General features: G+C 26.5%; 1 protein-coding gene across 2 annotated transcripts; it reads right to left on the bottom strand.

Annotated features, from left to right (window-relative positions):
• Positions 1-4,220: 4,220 nt before the first annotated feature.
• Positions 4,221-15,869, bottom strand: LOC130675977 (uncharacterized). 2 transcript variants are annotated; one of them, XM_057481920.1, is made up of 4 exons: positions 15,655-15,869; positions 13,354-13,547; positions 12,742-12,802; positions 4,221-6,525 (listed from the first exon to the last, which is right to left on the bottom strand). In XM_057481920.1, the coding sequence occupies exons 2-4, from the start codon at positions 13,397-13,399 to the stop codon at positions 6,231-6,233; spliced, it is 402 nt and encodes a 133-aa protein (XP_057337903.1). In that variant the 5' UTR covers positions 13,400-13,547; positions 15,655-15,869; the 3' UTR covers positions 4,221-6,230. The 2 variants fall into 2 exon arrangements, with proteins under 2 accessions (XP_057337903.1, XP_057337904.1); XM_057481921.1 differs by lacking the exon at positions 13,354-13,547 and having other exon boundaries at positions 15,655-15,868.
• Positions 15,870-21,813: the final 5,944 nt, after the last annotated feature.

The raw sequence follows: 21,813 nt of genomic DNA, 5'->3' as shown, positions 1-21,813 counted from the left end.
AATCAATCAAAATATGCATCAATTCAGCGTTTAAAAAAAATTAACGGGTTGACAGCAATTTCATTAAATTGAGAAACCCCATAAGTCAATGACTCAAATAAACATATGCAGTTTTAGTTTTACAGAAATCATTTTTTTTTTTTTTTATTTAAAATTCGCGCTTTTTTGGGAAATTAATTTAAAATGTTGTTTTATTGTTGACTGTTATATGAATAATTAAAATGTTCAAATTAATTATAATTTTTTGTAATTTCTGAGTTTCAGAGTTCAAATCCATATTTAATACTTCATTTTATCAGTGTAATAAATGATTTGAGTGGAAACATTTGAAAAAACAATGATTTTATAACTTTTTTTTCCGTTTGGTTGAGAAACCCCATAAGTCAATCAACTTTAAATAATTTTTTTTCGTAGTTTCAGTTAAAAAATTAAATTTTTCTTGTTGGAATCTTTTTCAGAGACGCTAACTTTATTGTATTCAATTATTTATTTATTATTTTAATGTCAAGTTTTTGAAAAAAAATGTTTTTCGAGTTTCCTGAAAAATTTTGTTTTCTTGACTTATGGGGTTTCTCAAATAAACGATTCATATGGAAATCCATAGTTTCCTACATGGATTCTTATAAATATATATATTAGGGTGTTTCAGAAAAAACAAATTTATTTTTGGTATTCAAAAATTGAAAGTATACCTGAAAATAAAAATGTTGGTGCCAATCCGAGCTCTTAATAATAATATTAAGGTTTGCCTCAATCCATTTTTCTATTTTCCATTTGAATAACATTGGAAAAAATTTTTTGTTTTTTTAGAATTTTCTGGCTTACAGACTACTCAACGGATTTTTAAGTCCAATAAAACTTTGTGTAGGAAATTGAACGCTCTACAAAAAAAGTCTCTTATCATTTTTTGATAAATCCCACTGTTCAAAAGTTATTTAAGTTTCAAGTCAAATTTACAGTAAATTTTGAGATCTTTTCACTTTTCCGGCGAAACTATCAGTCTTATTACAAAATGTCATAGAAACTTTTTTGTAGGTAATTTTATTCTTTACAAATTATTACGAATAAAATTTTTCGAAATTCCGCGTTGTTTTCAATTTATTTTCATTTCAATGTCAAGCTCTTAAAATTAATCAGAAATCTATTTTTTTAAGAGCTTGACATTGAAATGGAAATAAATTGAAAACAACGCAGAATTTCGAAAAACTTTATTCGTAATAATTTGTAAGGAATAAAATTATCTACAAAAAAGTTCCGGTGATATTTTTTGATAAGACTGATAGTTTCGCCGGAAAAGTAAAAAAATCTCAAAATTTACTATAAATTTGACTTGAAGCTTAAATAACTTTTGAACAGTGGGATTTATCAAAAAATGATAAAAGACTTTTTTTGTAGAGCGTTCAATTTCCTACAAAAAAATTTGTTGTGCATAAAAATCCGTTGATTGGTTTATGAGCTGGAAAATTCTAAAAAAAAAAATTTTTTTTCCCGTGTTATTTAAATGGAAAATATAAAAATGGATTGAGGCAAACTTTAATATCATTATTAAGAGCTCGGAATGGTACCAAAATTTTTATTTTTGGTTATACTTTCAATTTTTGGATACCATAAAAAAAAAATTGTTTTTTTTTTGAAACTCCCTAATATATATACACTCCTATATTAATTCCTATAAATTATTACATAAATCTATACTTTCCTACATGGATTCCTATGGGTTCCCATGTAATCCCACAAAAAATACCCGTGCGAACCCATGGCGGCTAGTAAACAATAAATTAAACAATAAATCTAAAGCAGTCACATAAACTACAGGTTGCTGTTAAATAATTGAAACAATGAAATTTTTCTCCAACTCAATAAAATAAATATATATTCTTCTTCTAATCATACATTAATTAACGACATTATAATATATATATATATCTATATATATTGTATACTTTGTTTTATACAACTTACATTAATGCTTCGTTACAATCTAATCGGTACAAAGACAAGCGAAACAATACAGTAATTACGAATACAAATGAAATTTATCAACAATTATTTCTTCATACTCATAACGTTTAGTTAAAAGCTATTGTTGTTTAAACTTTATACAAATGCTTCATTACAAAATTGATAAAATGTATATCGCTAAAAATAATCACTCAAATAATTATATTACTAATATTTATATATATGTTTATTTATTCATTTATTTCTTTTTTTTTATCACTAAAATTATTCTTCATTATATTTATTAATTATCATTACTGTTTGATACGATCTAAGTATAACGAAAAGGCTAAAAATTATCTTCTAATATATTTGTATGTCGCTCTGCAGTCTTCCCTCATTTGTGGATTATTTTATATATTTTTTTTCTTTATTTATTTAAAAGATTTATTGCCAAGATCATACCTGCTTTATGCAATCGTTAAATTGCTGCTTTTAATTATTTTATATTTAAACACTGTACAGCACCAAGTAATCTAATTGTTATTTTAAAATATATATCATATATATCGCAAATAAAAATTACCTAGCGGATCCAAGTAACCGAATTTTACCGCAAAATACCGAATTTTACTGTAATTCGCGGTAAATTACGGAATATTACGGTAAAATGCGGTAATTTACGGTAACTTGCCGCAATTTGTAGCATTTTTACCGTAACACAGTGAAATACTACGGCAAAATACCGTAATTTTGCAGTTAATCTGCACGTTGACGATAGAGTACCGCAATGTTACCACAAATTTACGGGTAAATACCTTCATGGTTAAGTATCTTCACTGTAAAATGCCATAGTTTGCCGTAATTTACGGCAACTTACCACAAATACCTTAATTTGACGTAAAATACTGAAAGTCGCGGTAAAATACTACACCCTTACCGTAAAATACCGCAGGATTGCCGTAATTTTAGGTTAATTACCATACCCTTGCCGTAAAATACCGAATTTTACTGCAATTCGCGGTAAATTACGGAATTTTACGGTAAAATGCGGTAATTTACGGTAAGAAATATGAAAATTTACGGCAGAACCCGGTAATTTACGGTAACTTGCCGCAATTTGTAGCATTTTTACCGTAACACAAAGAAATACGACGGCAAAATACCGTAATTTTGCAGTAAATCTGCACGCAGACGATGAAGTACTGCGATGTTACCACAAATTTTCGGTAAAATACCGTACTTTTACTATAAAATACCGCAGTATTGCCTCAAATTTACGGTTAAATACCTTCACGGTTAAGCATCTTCACTGTAAAATGCCATAGTTTGCCGTAATTTACCGTAACTTACCACAAATACCGTAATTTGACGTAAAATACTGAAATTCGTGGTATAATACTACACCTTTACCGTAAAATACCGCAGGATTGCCGCAATTTTAGGTTAATTACCATACCCTTGCCGTAAAATACCGTGAAATGCTGTAATTTGACGTCAAATACTGCAACTTGCGGCACAATACCGCACTTTTACTGTTAAATACCACAGTATTGTCGTAAATTTGGGGTCAATTACCGCACCTTTACCGCAAAATATCGTAATTTACCATAAATTGCCCCAACTTGCGGTAAAATACTGCACCTTTACCGTAAAATACCGCAGGGTAGCTGCAATTTTAGGTTAATTACTATACCTTTGCCGTAAAATACCGAAATTTACCGCGAAATGCCGCAATTCGACGTAAAATACCACAGTATTGCCGTAAATTTGGGGTGAATTACCGCACCTTTACCGCAAAATATCGTAATTTACCGTAAATTGCCGCAAACACCGTAATGTGAAGTGAAATACTGTAAGCCGCGGTACAATACCGCAGGATTGCCGCAATTTCAGGTTAATTACCATACCCTTGCCGTAAAATACCGTAATTTACCGCAATTTGACGTAAAATACTGCAACTTGCGTTACAATACTGCACGTTTGTCGTAGAATACCCCAGGATTGTAGCAAATCTGTGGTGAATTACCGTAAATTTACCGCGAAATATCGTAATTTACCATAATATACCGCAATTTACGGTTATATTCCGTATTTTTTGCTGTAATCCTTTCAAATGCCGTAAATTACCGTAATTTGGATCCGCCAGAGAATGTAAATAAAAAAAAAATTAATAAAAAAAAATTGGTTATTCAAAAAGCGATTGACATTTATCTAAATATAGCTTTTATATTCTACACATTTTTATTTAATTATTTATTAATATTATTGTTACTGTCGATATATAAATTGATAATTATCTTTTTTTTTTTAATGAATAGCGTGATTAACTCACTCAGTACAGATGACTCGTGATAATTCTATCAACTGTCAAATTTTTACCTGGATTATTATGAAATTATAGCATTCAATTCTACTTTATATCAGTAATATATCAACAATGTCTATTTTTATTTCTCGATTGTTATCTTTATCACCCTCTGTATACTTTTATTTTGTACAAAAAATCATTAGGCCAACGATGTTATGCATAACTTTATATACACGTGTAAAAAAAATTCGTTTCAAAAACATTCATGACAGTGAATTTCCAAAATTGAGAAAATTTCCAACTTTCACTTGAACATTTTCGGAACTTTGAAAAAATTTCAAAGTGAACAATTTTCAACTGATGTAGGTTTTTTCTGCTCGTTTTTTTTTTTTTTTTTTTTGAGCAAAAATAATTTAATTTGACAATTTTTGGGGTTTGAGGAACAACAAAAAACAGAAATTAATTAGGAATTGGGAACATTTACGACTCTTACCAAAATTATCCAGGTACGAGGCACAAAAAAAATAAAAATGATTTGAAAATATTTATGAAAATTTTTTGACTTTTATTAGAACTTTTTGAGGTCAGTTTTTTTGCAATTTTTGACTCCTTCAAAAATAGTAAAAAAAATGAGTGAATGGAACCAATTCTGAACTTTTCCTGACGGATCTAAATTACGGTAATTTACCGATTTTTTGTAGCAATTTTCCGTAAAATACGGCAACTATGCGGGAAATTTACCGAAATTTTCGACAATTTAAGTAACATGCGGTAACTTACGGTATTTTACAACGAGTCACAGTAAAATCCGGTAATTTACTGGCATTCTTATGGTAAGCTCCGTATGTTTTTTATTTCTAGAGTTTTTTTACCCTACCAGATCCAAATTACGGTAAATTACTGTAATTACCGTAATTTACGGCATCCAGCAGAATTGCCGCAATTTACGGAATCTACGGCAAATTGTGTCATTTTACCGCAATTTACGGTAAAAAATGTGACAATTTTCCGCTATTTACGGCGAAATAGATAACAATACCGTAATTTACCGCAAATTGCGGTAATTCTGCTGGATGCCGTAAATTACGGTAATTTGTACTAATTATTGTAATTTACCGTAATTTGGATCTGCTAAGGTACAGTGCGATACTTCTCTTTACGGTAAAATACCGCATGTTTGCCGCAATGTTACGGTAAATTACCGCCTGCTTACCAAAAATTTACGGTAAAAATGCTGAAGTTTTGCCGTAAATTACCGCACGTTTGCCGTAAATTGTGGGAGTTTTTCGAAATTTACGGTATTATAACGTAATTTGCGGCAAATTACGGTGATTATCGTAATTTACCGTAATTCAGACCCGCCAAGGTTTTATGAACTGAAAAAATTTTTAATTCAAATCATTTTCGCTTAAAAAATTATAAACCCACAAGAAAATTCTACACTATTTGAAAATTTTTCACACTTCTAATTTTAAAATTCCAAAAATGTTCAACTCAAAGTTTAGAATTTTCTAAATTTTCAAAGTCCACTGTCTGAATTTTTTTCGAACGAGTTTTCTTTACACGCGTATATATATCTATATATATCTTATTTGTAATAAAAAAAGAATTTCTTTCTTTCATAAGCAAGTGCATAACGTCAACACATTCTTCATTATTGTCGTATGTCAGGTGACACAAGAGATAATACGAGAACAAATACGAGAAACAAGAGTAGACATTAATAAAAAAAAATTTTTAAAAAGGAATTCCAACAAAAACAAAAGTATTTTCGTTCACACGGTTTACCTTAATACACTTCTGTGTGTTGGAATAAGTACCGTTTGCTATTACAAGTAAAATATTTATCACGAAATCTAATACCTGAAGGACATCATCAGCAAGAAAAATGATAAATTGTAATTTAAAAAAAAAAAATGATAACTTAGTGGAGCTGACGTGGTCCCATTAAATATTAAAATAAAAAAATAGTTTTGAATCATGCGTGTGTTGGATCAACGACATTATTAGACGATGATGAGAGCTGCTCTTCAGCTTCCATCATCTTCAATTTTCGTACAACTTGTGCGTGCTCTTCAAGTAGTCTGGCAAATTCGTCTCGACGAGTTTCAGCCTCGACCTGAATCTGTTTAATCCTCTCACGTGGCCCACCAGGACTATCTAGTGGTGTTTGTGACGTCGAATTACGTGAGCTATTGCTTTCTGTTGACAGACCCTCTGTGTCTGGGCTATCACTCAAAATTGATGATGAATCCACGTCATCTACTATCAGGCTGCAATCATAAAAAATAAACAAAAATTAACATTCATCGATTTATTAACAGGTACACAGAAAAAAAGGATTTCTTAGTGCAAGAAATTTTTATTTGTCCCAAAAAAGTTTTTACTTGCCTCAAGAAATTTTTTGAATTATAAATTGAAAACTTAAAATTTCTTGGAGCGAAAATACATTTTTTTAGAGCAAAAAAAAATTTTTTGAACCGAGAAATTTTTTCTTGTCTCAAGAAAATTTTTGTTTTCAATTTATAATACAAAAAATTTCTTGCGCCAAGAAATTATTTTTTTCTGTGTACTATGATGGTAATAAAAAATTTATGTATCATTATTTTTACACCGAAGAAAAAACTTTGCTTGGTGGAAATTTTTCGGACTTTTCTCTGAGAAACTCTGAAAAAGTCTTTAGAACTTTAGAACTGAGTTTTTCGGAGAAAATTCAGAAAAATTTCATGACAATAATGTTAACGGACATTTAAAAATTTTTGGATTTTTTTTAACAAAAAAATAAATATTAAAAAAAATATTTTGAAAAATTGCACGTATAGTTTATGAAATTTCCGACATGTGCATTTTTTTAGAAATATTTTTTTTTCATTATTTATCTGTTGAAAAAAATTTTTTTATTTCAAATGTCTGCTAACTTTACTATCATAAAATTTTTACCAGGGTTTGTGACAATATTTTCTTGAGTAGGAAATCAATAAAAATTGTGACATTTATTCCATATTCAGGTTGAAGAATAATTTTTTTGACAGAAGAAAATTGGAATTTATTTACAGAACTCCAAAAAAAAAAAAAATGATTTTGAATGAAATCATCAAATTTTGGCAATGAAAATTTTTCCGATAGCAAAATTTCTTATAAAGAGAAAATACAATATTTTTAAATGTATTTTTTGTCTCAGTGTATAAGGGAGGGGGCAAAACGGGGTACTAAGGAAATAGTTTTCGGAGACTTAAATACGGTAAATCTTTTTTTTTTTAATGATATTCTAAGTGAATAGAAAAAATTTTCAACTGCCGTTAAAAAAAAATTTCAAATTTCGCGGGTAAATTGGGGATTCCTTAAAGGTGAAAAAAAAATTATGGGTGTTAAATAAATTTGGGTAAATTAAATTTTCTTGTAAGTAATTTACATAAAGAAAAATTACATTTCACATAATTACTGGATGCGAAGGAAGAAAAAAAATTTTAATAGTTTTTATCATAAAACAAAAGTCATTAACATTTTTCGACTGACACTAGATTTTTTAAAAAGTTTAACTACCGGCTTTAAATTGGTGATTTCTTATTTGCTAATTACCATTTATTATTAACTTCAAAGTAAAAGATTTAAGTCAGTTTTAATTCCAAAGAAAATATTTTTAAAAAAGCAAGTATATGAATCGTTTATTTGAGAAACCCCATAAGTCATGTTTTTTACGAAATTGGGTTTTTTGCATTTTTGGGTTCTTTGGATGTCTCTCCATAGAAATCAATCAAAATATCCATCAAATCAGCGTTTAAAAAAAAATTAACGGGGTGACAGCAATTTCATTTAATTGAGAAGCCCCATAATTCAATGACTCAAATAAACATATGCAGTTTTAGTTTTACAGAAATCATTTATTTTTTTTTTTATTTAAAATTCGCGCTTTTTTTGGAAATTAATTTAAAATGTTGTTTTATTGTTGACTGTTATGTGACTAATTAAAATGTTTAAATTAATTATAATTTTTTGTAATTTCTGAGTTTCAGAGTTCAAATACATATTTAATACTTCATTTTATCAGTGTAATAAATGATTTGAGTGGAAACATTTAAAAAAACAATGATTTTATAACTTTTTTTTCCGTTTGGTTGAGAAACCCCATAAGTCAATCAACTTTAAATAATTTTTTTTCGTAGTTTCAGTTAAAAAATTAAATTTTTCTTGTTGGAATCTTTTTCAGAGACGCTAAAATTATTGTATTCAATTATTTATTTATTATTTTAATGTCAAGTTTTTCCAAAAAAATATTTTTTGTGTTACCTGAAAAATTTTGTTTTCTTGACTTATGGGGTTTCTCAAATAAACGATTTTATATGTTACTTAACCCGTGTAAAAAAAATTCGTTCCAAAAAGATTCCAAAAAGTTCTGCATGTGGAACTTCCAAACATGAGACAGATTAGAACTTCAAATAGAACTTTTTTGGAACGTTAGTAATTTTGATGGTAAAAATAAAGTTTTTATGAGCAAATTTAGAGTCAAAAAAGACGTTCGTGGAACTTTTTTGGAATTTTTTATGGACGTTTTTTTTAGTTCTATAAAAAATTCAAAAGTAGTGATTTTTGGAACTATTTTTGCATGTTTCTGGAACGTCTTTATTCCACAAAGGATGCATAAGAAGTGATTTTGGAAAGTTTATGGAACGCCTTTTTTAGTCCATAAAAAAGTCAAAAGTGGTGATTCTGGAACTTTTTTGGAATGTTTTTGGAACGTCTACTTTAGTTCTATAATAGGTTGTAAAGTAACGATTTTTGGACCATTTTTGAATGTTTTTGGAACGTCTTTTTTAGTTTCCGAAAAAGGTCAAAAGTGGTGGTTACGGAACTTTTTTGGAATGTCCATATAAAATTCCAAAAAATTTTCAAGAACGTTCTTTTTTGACTCTAAATCCGCTCATAAAAACTTTTTTTTACCATCAAAATTACTAACGTTCCAAAAAAGTTCTATTCGAAGTTCTAATCTGTCTCATGCTTAAAAGTTCCACATGCGGAACTTTTTGGAATCTTTTTGGAACGAATTTTTTTTACACAATTGTTTAAAGTAATAAATTAAAAAATTATCAAAAGTTAATTAAATTTCAAAATTCTAAAAATTGTAATAATTTTAAAATTGATTATCGAAATTAATCTGAAATAATTTGACCCGGGAGTTTTTTATTGTCAATTGATAAGAAAAAAAATTAAATTTCATACTTTTTTTTTTACAAAATTTTCGAAAACTAAAAAAAAATCAAAATAATGTTCAATTATACTACAAGTGATTTTGAAATCTTAAAAATGAATTTCCATAAAATTTTGAGTCTATCCCGTTTTTCCCCCTCCCCTATATCAATGCATCCATACTAAGCAACTGATACTTAATTAAGAAACAAAAGATCTACAATTACTTATATAATTTATAATCACAGCAATTGATTTTTATGTTATGTAAATTTCTTGCAATTGCTCACTAAATGTTTTGTTGTAAACAAAAACATAAACTCTAATAGATTTATCATTAAAAAAAAAACAATAATAAATTACTCATTATTTCTCGCTATAAATAGTCATAATTAAAAATTTTTCTTAATTAACAAAATATATATATATATATCTTTAATCATAACAAAGTCATCTAATTATCTGCCCGAGATTTTTAAAAATAGATTTTCTTTATAACGTTATCTTGTTGACGGCTGTCATCGGTAGCTTTTCTTCTTTACTTGTTTTAATAGCCAGACAATTGTTACTTGCGTCAATACGACGTCACCCTATACATATCATAGATACATATATTTATATATATATATATATAATACCAGATAATTTTATTTTATTCACAATAATCTTAATGTAAATAATTTGAAAATCTCGATTATTGAATCAGTTAATGACAGACTATCATTTACAAATAAACGTTTTGATAAATTTAAAAAGTCATTTGAATTAATATTGAATGAAGATTATAAAGATTATAAAGATGATTGATTTTAAAGCTCGATAAAAAGAATTATCTTATTTTTTTTCTATTTTGCAAAGATTATTATTGATAAACAAAATTTTCCAATTGACAGATTTTATTATCTATTGAACAAAAGGTCATAATCCATATATCGATTAACACCCACGCCCCAAACTTTACTAGAGCCCTGGGCTTCGAAGGACGTATCGGAAATGGACTACGAAATAATTCTAAAAATAAAATTTATTTTTCAACCATCATCGTCATCATTATGATCATCGTCATCTCTTGCGTACTTTTCTTATTTATGATTCATTTTTTCTTATTAATTATTATTATTATTATTGTTTATATATATATGTTAAATATATCCCCATGAAAAAAATTTATAAAAAATATATATTAAAAATACGTGAAATATATAAATATATATAAAATATGTACGAGAAATGTATGTTCAATAATGATACTGAAGTCAGCCGATATCTAATAATTTTTTAATTTATTTTTAAACAATAAATTATGAAGAAAAAAATATTTCCAAAAATTGCACCAGTAGTTTTCGAAATTTTCTACATGTGCATTTTTTTAGTTTTTTTTTTTTTTAAATTTAATTGTTAAAAAAAAAGTCCAAAAAATTTTAGTTGTCTGCTGACTTCAGTATCATTGTTCAATAGCTGAATTTTGGCCGATTTTTGTATATATTTTAAATATGAGAATATATAAAAAATATAATTATGGAAATATAAAGAATATATATTTTATTTACTTTCATAATTGTATTTTTGTGATACTAAACTTAGCAGACATCTAATAATTTTTGGAATTTTTTTAAAACGATAAAGAATAAAAAAAAAAAATATTTTGAAAAATTGCACCTACAGTTTTTTTAATTTTCTACATGTGCATTTTTTTAGTTTATTTTTTTTTGTAACTTATCGTTTTGAAAAAAAATTCAAAAATCATTAGACGTCAGATAACCCCAGTATCATAAATTAACTGACGTCTAACAATTTTCGGATTTTTATAAAAACGATAATTTATAAAAAAAAAAATATTTTAAAAAATTGCACCTGTAGTTTTTTAAATTTTCTACATGTGCATTTTTTTAGTTTATTTTTTTTTGTAATTTATCGTTTTGAAAAAAAATTCTAAAATCATTAGACGTCGGTTAACTTCAAGATCATAAATTAACTGACGTCTAATAATTTTTGAATTTTTATAAAAACGATAAATTACAAAAAAAAAATATTTTGAAAAATTGCACCTGTAGTTTTTTTAATTTTCTACATGTGCATTTTTTTAGTTTATTTTTTTTTGTAATTTATCATTCTGAAAAAAAATTCAAAAATCATTCGGCTAATCTCAGTATCATAAATTAACTGACGTCTAATAATTTTTTGATTTTTATAAAAACGATAATTTATAAAAAAAAAATATTTCAAAAAATTGCACCTACAGTTTTTTAAATTTTTTACATGTGCATTTTTTTAGTTTATTTTTTTTTTTTGTAATTTATCGTTTTGAAAAAAAATTCAAAAATCATTAGACGTCGGCTAACCCCAAGATCATAAATTAACTGACGTCTAATAATTTTTGGATTTTTATAAAAACGATAATTTATAAAAAAAAAATATTTCAAAAAATTGCACCTACAGTTTTTTAAATTTTTTACATGTGCATTTTTTTAGTTTATTTTTTTTTTGTAATTTATCGTTTTGAAAAAAAATTCAAAAATCATTAGACGTCGGCTAACCCCAAGATCATAAATTAACTGACGTCTAATAATTTTTGGATTTTATAAAAACGATAATTTATAAAAAAAAAATATTTCAAAAAATTGCACCTACAGTTTTTTAAATTTTTTACATGTGCATTTTTTTAGTTTATTTTTTTTTTGTAATTTATCATTATGAAAAAAAATTCAAAAATCATTCGACTAATCTCAGTATCATAAATTAACTGACGTCTAATAATTTTTGGATTTTTATAAAAACGATAAATTGTAAAAAAAAAAATATTTTAAAAAATTGCACTTGTAATTTTTTTAATTTTCTACATGTGCATATTTTTTTTTTTTTGCAATTGATTTATAGAGAACAAAAAATTCAAAAATTGTTAATTGTCTGTTAACTTCAGTCATGAATTTTTTTTATATATTCTGAGATATATTTTAATATATTTAAAATATATAAAATATATACAAAAATCTGCCAAATCTAGCTATTGAAAATATATTTTTTATATATATTTGTATATTTATTAAGTATTTTTAATACTTTTTTTATATTGTAACATATATTTATTTCATATATTAAATATGTTTTATATTTGTGTTAAATGACCACGAACGCATATCTATCGCCGCGAGAAATTGTTTGTAATCTTAGCGCTTCTATAAACATTTTCACCGCTAAAATATAAACGTCTTGGGAAATACTTTCTTACTTATACTTTGATCGATTAACTCATACATATATTTATTCATTCATTCAATAACTTTTTAAATTTAATTATTTTTTACCTAAAGACGTCATGGATTTCTTGTCCAGTGGCCATTGTCACTGCGATATCCGGTAGTGATTCTGAAGCAAAAAAAATTTATTTATTACAATATATATATATATATTTTCTTTTAATGGATAAAAATATAAAGTGTACTGTAGAAAATGAATACTAAATGGTTTTTATTTTTAAATAGAATCAGAAAAATGTATGACGTACAAAAATTATTTTTAGAATTATAAATTAAAAGAAAAATTTTTCTATACGTAGAAGTATTTGATATTTTTATTTAAAAAAAAAAAAAAAAAAAAATTGCAGAGTGAACCCAGAGTAAATACGAATTTAAATAAAAATTCAGACAACTCCGAATTTTTGTAAAAACTCCAAAATTCCGAGTGAATTCAAATTTGAATAAAATCCGTAATCACTCCCGATTTTTTACAGTGCATTTAAATTTAAAATATATGATAATTATAACCAAATAAACATGATAATATATAAATATATGTGGGTAAAGTTTTCTCAATATGCAAATAGCTGCTTCGGAAATCGATCGGACACCCGGCTGTGCACATTGAGATATTAGTGGACAATTAAACAATTAAATAATTGAAATATCGTGTGTCCATACCTGTGCACGAGTGCTCGATCGGCCTCTGTCGCACCTCGTTCTGCATTGTCTGGATATATTTAAACTTATTTTAACGTCTATATTTTTATCCAGTTGTTCCGCGGGAATTTTGAATTTCTTTAAAATTTATCGTTACTTTTATTATTATTATTGCGTTTTTAACAGGTTAATGCGAAGTAAAAGTTATCGTCCACCTGTTAAAAAAAGAAATTAAATAAAATTATACCTATGAGTCGTGGCTATAAATTCATGCCTTACGTCAATCTCTTTGACGTTTTATCTAAAGCTAAATAAAAATAATATAAGGAAACTAGGGTAGTCTTAAAAATGTTTCTATGGCTACTAATCTATTTTATAACGATCTAATAACGTACGTTTATTCTTAAATCGGATCTTTCAATTTTTTTTTTTTTTTTTTAATTTTTTTCACTTTAATTTTTAAAAGTTATGAGTTTTTATAAATTTAAATGCATGGATAATTTTTGTATTTAATAAATTAAATATCAATTACAAAAAAAAAAGAAAACTAAAAAAATGCACATTTAGAAAATTAAAAAAACTATATGTGTAATTTTTTCAAATTTTTTTTTTTTTATAATTCATCATTTTGAATAAATTCCAAAAATTATGCAAACTTCAGAAATGATCCTGGGGTTAACAAACAATAAATAATTTTCGGATTTTTTTTTTTATGAATCAATTCCAAAAAAAATAAAACTAAAAAAATGCACATTTCGAAAATTACAAAAACTACAGGTGCAATTTTTTCAAATATTTTTTTTTTGTAATTTATCATTTTTTTAAAAAATCCAAAAATTATTAGACGTTGGCCAATTTTAGTATCATGAAATTGACAACCAAAAATTTCCCGATTTATTTTTCTACATCAATAAAACAAAAAAAAAAAAAAAAAAAAAAATACACATGTAGAAAATTAAAAAAACTATAGGTGCAATTTTTTCAAATTTTTTTTTTTTTTAAGATTCATCATTTTGAATAAATTCCAAAAATTATTAGACGTCAGCTGACTTCAGGAATGATCCTGGGGTTAACAAACAATTAATAATTTTCGGATTTTTGTTTCTACAAAAAAATTCCAAAAAAAAAAAAAAACTAAAAAAATGCACATTTAGAAAATTAAAAAAACTACAGGTGCAATTTTTTCAAATATTTTTTTTTTGTAATTTATCATTTTTTTAAAAAATCCAAAGATTATTAGACGTTGCCCAATTTTAGTATCATGAAATTGACAACCAAAAATTTTCCGATTTATTTTTCTACACCAATAAAAGAAAAAAAAAAAATACACATGTAGAAAATTTAAAAAAACTATAGGTGCAATTTTTTCAAATTTTTTTTTTTTATAATTCATCATTTTGAATAAATTCCAAAAATTATTCAAACTTCAGGAATGATCCTGGGGTCAACAAACAATGAACAATTTTCGGATTTTTTTTTCTACAAATCAATTCCAAAAAAAAGAAAACTAAAAAAATGCACATTTAGAAAATTAAAAAAACTACAGGTGCAATTTTTTCAAATATTTTTTTTTTTGTAATTTATCATTTTTTCCAAAAATCTAAAGATTAGTAGACTGCTGACCAGTATCATAAAATTAAAATTCAAATTAAAAGGTAAAAATAATTCAAACTTTTTAAATATTTATACTGTTATTTTAAGGCTGATATTTCGAGGTGTAAATGACACTTATCGATCGCTCGAATTCTCGGTGCCGGTATAGAATTCTCTAAATATTATAAGCAGTATTTCTAAATTTGTATCATTTATCGAATAAATTAATCCACATCCGACAGTAAAAAATTATTGATCAATCGAACTGTACTGCGATCAAGTATTGATTAGTTACAAAAAAAAAAAAAAAAAAACAAGATAACCGTAATTTTATTTTAAATAAATTTTAAAAAATTAAACAACAATAAAAAATTTAAATGAATTATTGATAAAAATAAAAAAAAAAAAACTATATCATATTTGGTTAAAATTGTCCACACTATATATTTAATATGCACTTACAAGAGCTCTGAGCATGACATTTAATAGCATAAAACATCTGAAATTACTCCAAGCGATAGCAGTTTAAGCAAAAACTACAAATGCTAAAAAAAATTTCACTAACGAATCTTAAATTTATTTTTATAAATTTATTCACAACAAAATTTATAAACTTTTTTTTAAAAAATATATTCAGCATAAAAAAATCTGCTCCAAATAACTCGTAAATTTATAAATAAATAAAAAAAGGGTAAAGTAAAAAGCACAGGAATAAAAAAAAATATTTACCTTTCACCATTGGAATTTAAAAATTCAAAATTAAAATAATCACTGGGTAATTAATTATTTAATTACGATATTGTTGATGTAAAAATATTTTTATTGAGTGTTAATTTGAAAAAAGAAAATGTTTTAAACGAAAATAATTATTTGTGTGAGTGGAGAGCAACCTCACCGGGTAGAGATTTCGCGCAGACTGATCGGCGTTGAGGTTTAAACGTGTATGTCGTTTTACTGGCTCACTACATACAATAAATGCTTCGTCAAGCTCAAGTACAACTCATCGATATTTGCTGCAACAGTAGAATTATATGGCACAAAGTGGAAATTTATTCAATCAATTGAAATAATTAATTTACTTTTATTGGTACTCACTTGCATATATACATATACATATATATATATATATATAATATATATAGACAGAATTTTAAATATTCATTAATTACATACCCGATTATTTATTTGTTGAATTCGAAATAAATTACTTGGGTTTATTTGATTATTGCGCGCGCATTTGAATTTGAAATTATTTTTTAAAAATTATTTCAACCCGGGAAAAAAAATTTATATAATTATATTTAGTTTTTTATATTATACTCATATTGCACTCATGTAAAATTATAATCATATTATCATCTTTTATATTGGAAAAAATTAATTTGAAATAATTATACATTAGACGGGGCCAAAAAAATTGACGATTTTTTTTTGATACTGTGAAAATATTCCTGATGACCAAAAAAAATTATAGTGCAAGATTGAGCCCTTAATATTGATATTAAGAGGTGTATCGTTACGACTATTAGTTTTTTGACAGAAATTTCATTTTTTACCCAAAACTCGTAAATGATCTATCTGAAAAATTTGAGCAATGTATATTCTTAAAGGAAATTGAATTCCCTACAAAAAATGTCTCTTAGTAAATTGACGTAAAACGAGCCGTTTCCTTGTAACCGTGCCTTAAACATTGATTTGTTTTTTAAATTCTTTGTTTCTATTTTGGATTTTAGTAACTACTAGAAATATTAAAATTTTTTTTAGTCAATATACATATTTTTGAAGGAAATTTAATGCTCTACAAAAAAGGTCTCTTAACATTTTTTGCTAAATTCACTCCTTCGAAAGTTATTCAGGTTATTAAAGTCGTTTTGACTCAACTTCAACCTTGAATAACTTTCGAAGGAGTGGATTTAGCAAAAAATGTTAAGAGACCTTTTTTGTAGAGCATTAAATTTCCTTAAAGAATATGTATCTTGACCAAAAAAAATTTTAATATTTCTAGTAGTTACAAAAATCCAAAATAGAAACAAAGAATTTAAAAAACAAATCAATGTTCAAGGCACGGTTACAAGGAAACGGCTCGTTTTACGTCAATTTACTAAGAGAGATTTTTTGTAGGGAATTCAATTTCCTTTAAGAATAGACATTGCCCAAATTTTTCAGATAGATCATTTACGAGTTATGGGTATAAAATGAAATTTCTGTCAAAAAACTAATAGTCGTAACGATACACCTCTTAATATCATTATTAAGGGCTCAAAGTTGCACAATTATTTTTTTTGGTCATCAGGAATAATATTTTTACAGTATCGAAAAAAAAAAAGTCGATTTTTTTGGCCCAGTTTATCATACATTCATATATAAAATTATATGACTACACAAAGTTATATATAATTTTATATAACGACGTAAAATACAGTGATGGCAGTGAGATAAAATTATGTATAATTATATATAAATTTATATGCCTACATACAAAAATATATAATTATACAAAATTATATATAATTTTATACACTTATATAAAATAAGGCAGTAGTAATTATGTATGATTTTGTATAAAAAGTTATATATTTTTATATAAACTTATATAAATTCATATAAAATTTTTTTTCCCCGGGAATTATTGTTACGACAATCGATAGTTTTATTTATTGTTTAGCTAAAATACTTCCAAGGAATTGATTGAATGATAAATGATAATTATATTCATTGCGTCATGATTTGCATGTCAGTTTATTCCGGAAAATGTTTAAAAAATAGTCGTCGTTGTAAGCGGAAAAATTTCATTTCCTTTTAATAAATAGGATGATACCGTAAGCATTTTACTATTTATATCTAACACTTAATTATTTTATATTTTTAGAATTTTATTTAAAATTTTTTTTGAAGCCGTTTATTTTTATGATCGAGTTTTTTTCTTAATTTAAAAAAATATCTAGGGCTTGTATTTATAAGTTGTTTACGAAAATTGTTGATTGAAATATTTAAGATCTTAAATATTAGACGGTACTTAATGTGGGTGAAAACACATCTCATGAGATTTTCGAGTATGTTTCACGTGAAATGCTAATTCAGTCTCACAATGATGCGTGATCGTGGATGCTTCTCTGAAATAGATCAACACATGCAGCGTTCTTTCTAATCTAGAAAACATTTTTCATAACACAAACTAAATTAAAATTTAAAAAATAAAACCAATACTGCCTAACTCACTGGGTAAAAAAAATTATATATGATTAATATGAAAAATAGCCCAATATAATTACATATAATTTTATATAAATACTTATAATTTGTATTTCTCACAGTTTTTAGGGATTAAAAAAAAATTGAAGGGACCCATTGCTTACCCCACCTAAAAGATCCTAACTACGGTAAATTACGGAAACTATTGCAATTTACGATACCAAGCAGTATTACCGCAATTTAAGGCAAGATGCGGCAATTCATCACAACCCGCGGTAAATTACGGTACTTTTACCGCAATTTACTGATTACGGTGAAGTACCGCAATTTACCGTAAAATTGACACATTTTTGCCGTAAATTACGGTAATTCTGCTGGGTACAGTAAATTGCGGCAAATTACAGTAATTACTGTAACTTACCGTAATTTGGATCTCCCAGGGCCGGGTCAAAATAATTATATATAATTATATGCAGCTTGTATATAATTATATATAATCCATATCCCTGATGGATCCTAACTACGGTAAATTACGGTAACTACCGTAATTTAGGGTATTCAGAAGAATTAGTGTAAATTACCGTAAAAATGCGGCATTTATACCGTAAAGTAGGACATCGTACAGTGAATTACGGGAAAAGTGCGGCAATGCGCCGTAAATTAGTGACAATCCCACGGTATTTTACGGTAACATTGCGACTTTTCACCGTCAACGTGCAGAATGACTGCAAAATTACGGTATTTTACTGTAAAGTGAAGTATTTAACTGCGTTACGGTAAAATTTCTATGAATTGCAGTAAACTATCGTAATTTTTCGATTATACCGTAAATTACCTTAAAATGCGCAAAATTTGCACTAAAATACGGCAATTTACTGTAATTTGGATCCGCTAGGGCTGTGGCAACTGTAATTATAGTAACACATTTAGAGCTTGTAGTCAAAATACCGCAAATTATGGTAAATTACCGTCCTATACTGTAATTGACCGTAGAATACGGTACATTGCGGTAAATTTGCCGTAAGAATACCGTATTTTACGATAAATGACGGTAAAAATGCGGTAAATTACCGTAATTAGGATCTGCCAGGGATATAATTAGATATAATAATATATTATTATGCATAGAAAGCAGCCTAATATGATTATATGAAATTATGTATATAACTGTTTTTTATATATATAATTGTGTGTAATTACATGTAATTTTATTGGGCCATTTTCTGCATATAATTATACACAATTATATATAATTTTATATAATAACATTAGGCCATTTTCTATGTATAATTATACATAGGTACATATTATTATGTCGAATTATATCAAATTATATATAATTTTTTTAATTGTTGTTTTTACTCATAAATTTTTAACTTGAAAAAAAAAAAAAATTACTTTCAATTTTATATGGAAGTTAAGTAATTTTATTAAAAAATAATTCTTAAGCTTCATTGCTATTTTAACTAACAAACTAATTGATTTTTTTAAGATTAAGTGGATCCGATCGATACTTATAAAAGTTGATTTGATTCTAATATAATTTTATTTTATTATGTATGAACAAAAAAAAAAACATAAGAATAACAAACTAATAACATCAAATTATTTTTTGTACTCATAGCTATTTATTGATTTATTTTTTCCCTTTGTTATATATATATCAGAGTATACATAAATAGTTTTTTTTATAGAGCTAAATTCAGACATCTATAGGGAATTTGAAGGCCAAATACATAAATAAATAAGTTCATATTTTAATTTGCGTAAATATTTAAAATAAAAATGTCACATTTACGTAAAAGGATTACTACTTCATGCGTCATTGAGAGCTGTCAGAATAACGATATTTATATTTTATATACTTTTTTATTACTTGAGTATGGCTCATATATCGTAACGCTTTAATTTACATTAAGATATCTACATAATAACAGAAGAATATTAAGTAAATTATTTTTTTTTCTTATATATATAGGAGAAGGAGGGGCAATATGGAGTATTTCCAAAATTTTATAAGAAAAGTTTGTTTTTAAAACTGTTTTTCAAACATTCCAAAATTAATTTTGAAAATATAATTGAGCTTTACTTAAAAACTTATTTGTTCAACTTTTTCAAAAACCGAAGAACTCTGGCGGATTTGAATCATGGTAATTACTGTAATTTACGGTAATTTTCCGTCATTTACGGTATTTTGCGGTAAATTATGACTTGTTAGGTAAAATGAGCTACCTTAGCGGATCCGAATCACGGTAAATACAATGATTTACCGTTATTTGCCGTAATTTACGGTGCCTAGCAGAATTACCGTAATTTACCGTAAATTACGGTGATCTACGGTAAATTACGGTAATCTGGGGCGAATTACCGTAATTTACCGTAATTTTACGGCGCCTAGAAGAATCACCATAAATTACGGCAATTTACCGTAATTTGCCGTAGATTACCGTAATTTAGCGCAGATTACCGTAATTTAGGTAAATTACCGTAATTTACGGTAATTTTGCTAGGCGCCGTAATTCGGATCCGCTAGGGTAGTATACGACAAATACAGTAAAACGCGATATTTTTACGGTAAGCTTTCAGCAGTTTACGGCAAATGAGTGGTATTTTTACCGTAAATTCGCTGTAAACCAACGGTAACTCACCGTAAAGTTGCGGCAAGTCTTCGCTTTTTTTACCGTAAAATAAAATATTGTCCTAGCGGATCCGAACTGTGGTAAATTACGATAATTACCGTAGTTTACGGAATCCAGAACTGCCGTAATTTACTGTAAAATTGCGACAAAATATCGCAAATTACCGTGTTTTATTGTAAATTACGGTAAATTGTGGTAAATTACGGTAATTACCGTAATTTACCGTAATTCAGATCTGCTAGGGTGTACTTTCAAAACTGTAAAAATTGAAAAGACAGGCGGTACTTACGATAAACATGCCGCAAATTGCGGTAAATTTCTGTATTGTACGGTAATTTACCGTAAATTTCTGTATATTAGGAAAATTACCGGAAAATGCAGCAAGTTTATTATAGAATTGCCGTATTTGACGGTAAATTACGACTAAGTGCGGCAAATTACGGTAATTTGCGGTAATTTACGGTAATTCAGATTCTTCAGGATATGCATCAGAAGTCAAATTGTTTTTTAACCATAATTACTTTATGACAAGAAATAGTCTCAATTATTGCAGTGCAAACTACAATACTTTAAGTTTTTCTATACGAGGGCCCTATTTTTGCACTAAAATCTGTAATTTTTTCCAGACTTTGAAATTTGGAAAATTGAAATAAAGATGTCAACTAAACATCAAAAATGCGCATGACAACGATTGCTTACAGGAAATGCCAAAAAGCAATTTTCTCAAAAATGTGGAATTAGGTGGTTTCCTAGTGATAACGATGATACAATCCTGATAACTCACTTTATTATTACAGACAGTGTATCTTAAATAATAAAGAAAATATCTCATATCTATCCCTAAAGTTTTTCATCTCAATAACTGTGATGAAAAAAGTTATTTGGTCAAAGTAAAACAAAAGAAAAACAAACAAAGGAAAAAAAACAATTGTTATAGATAGCACTTAACGACTAACTATAAGAAGGAAAGTGGGTAAGAGTCGAAAAAAATGAGTAACCAATCGAAGAAAGTGCATCATATCTATATATAGATATATACTATACAACCTACAAAATA

This window comes from Microplitis mediator, chromosome 10 (genome assembly GCF_029852145.1).
Source record: "Microplitis mediator isolate UGA2020A chromosome 10, iyMicMedi2.1, whole genome shotgun sequence".
NCBI lineage: Eukaryota > Metazoa > Arthropoda > Insecta > Hymenoptera > Braconidae > Microplitis > Microplitis mediator.
Note: the sequence above shows the minus strand (reverse complement) of the source record. Positions and strands in the feature narration are given on the sequence as shown.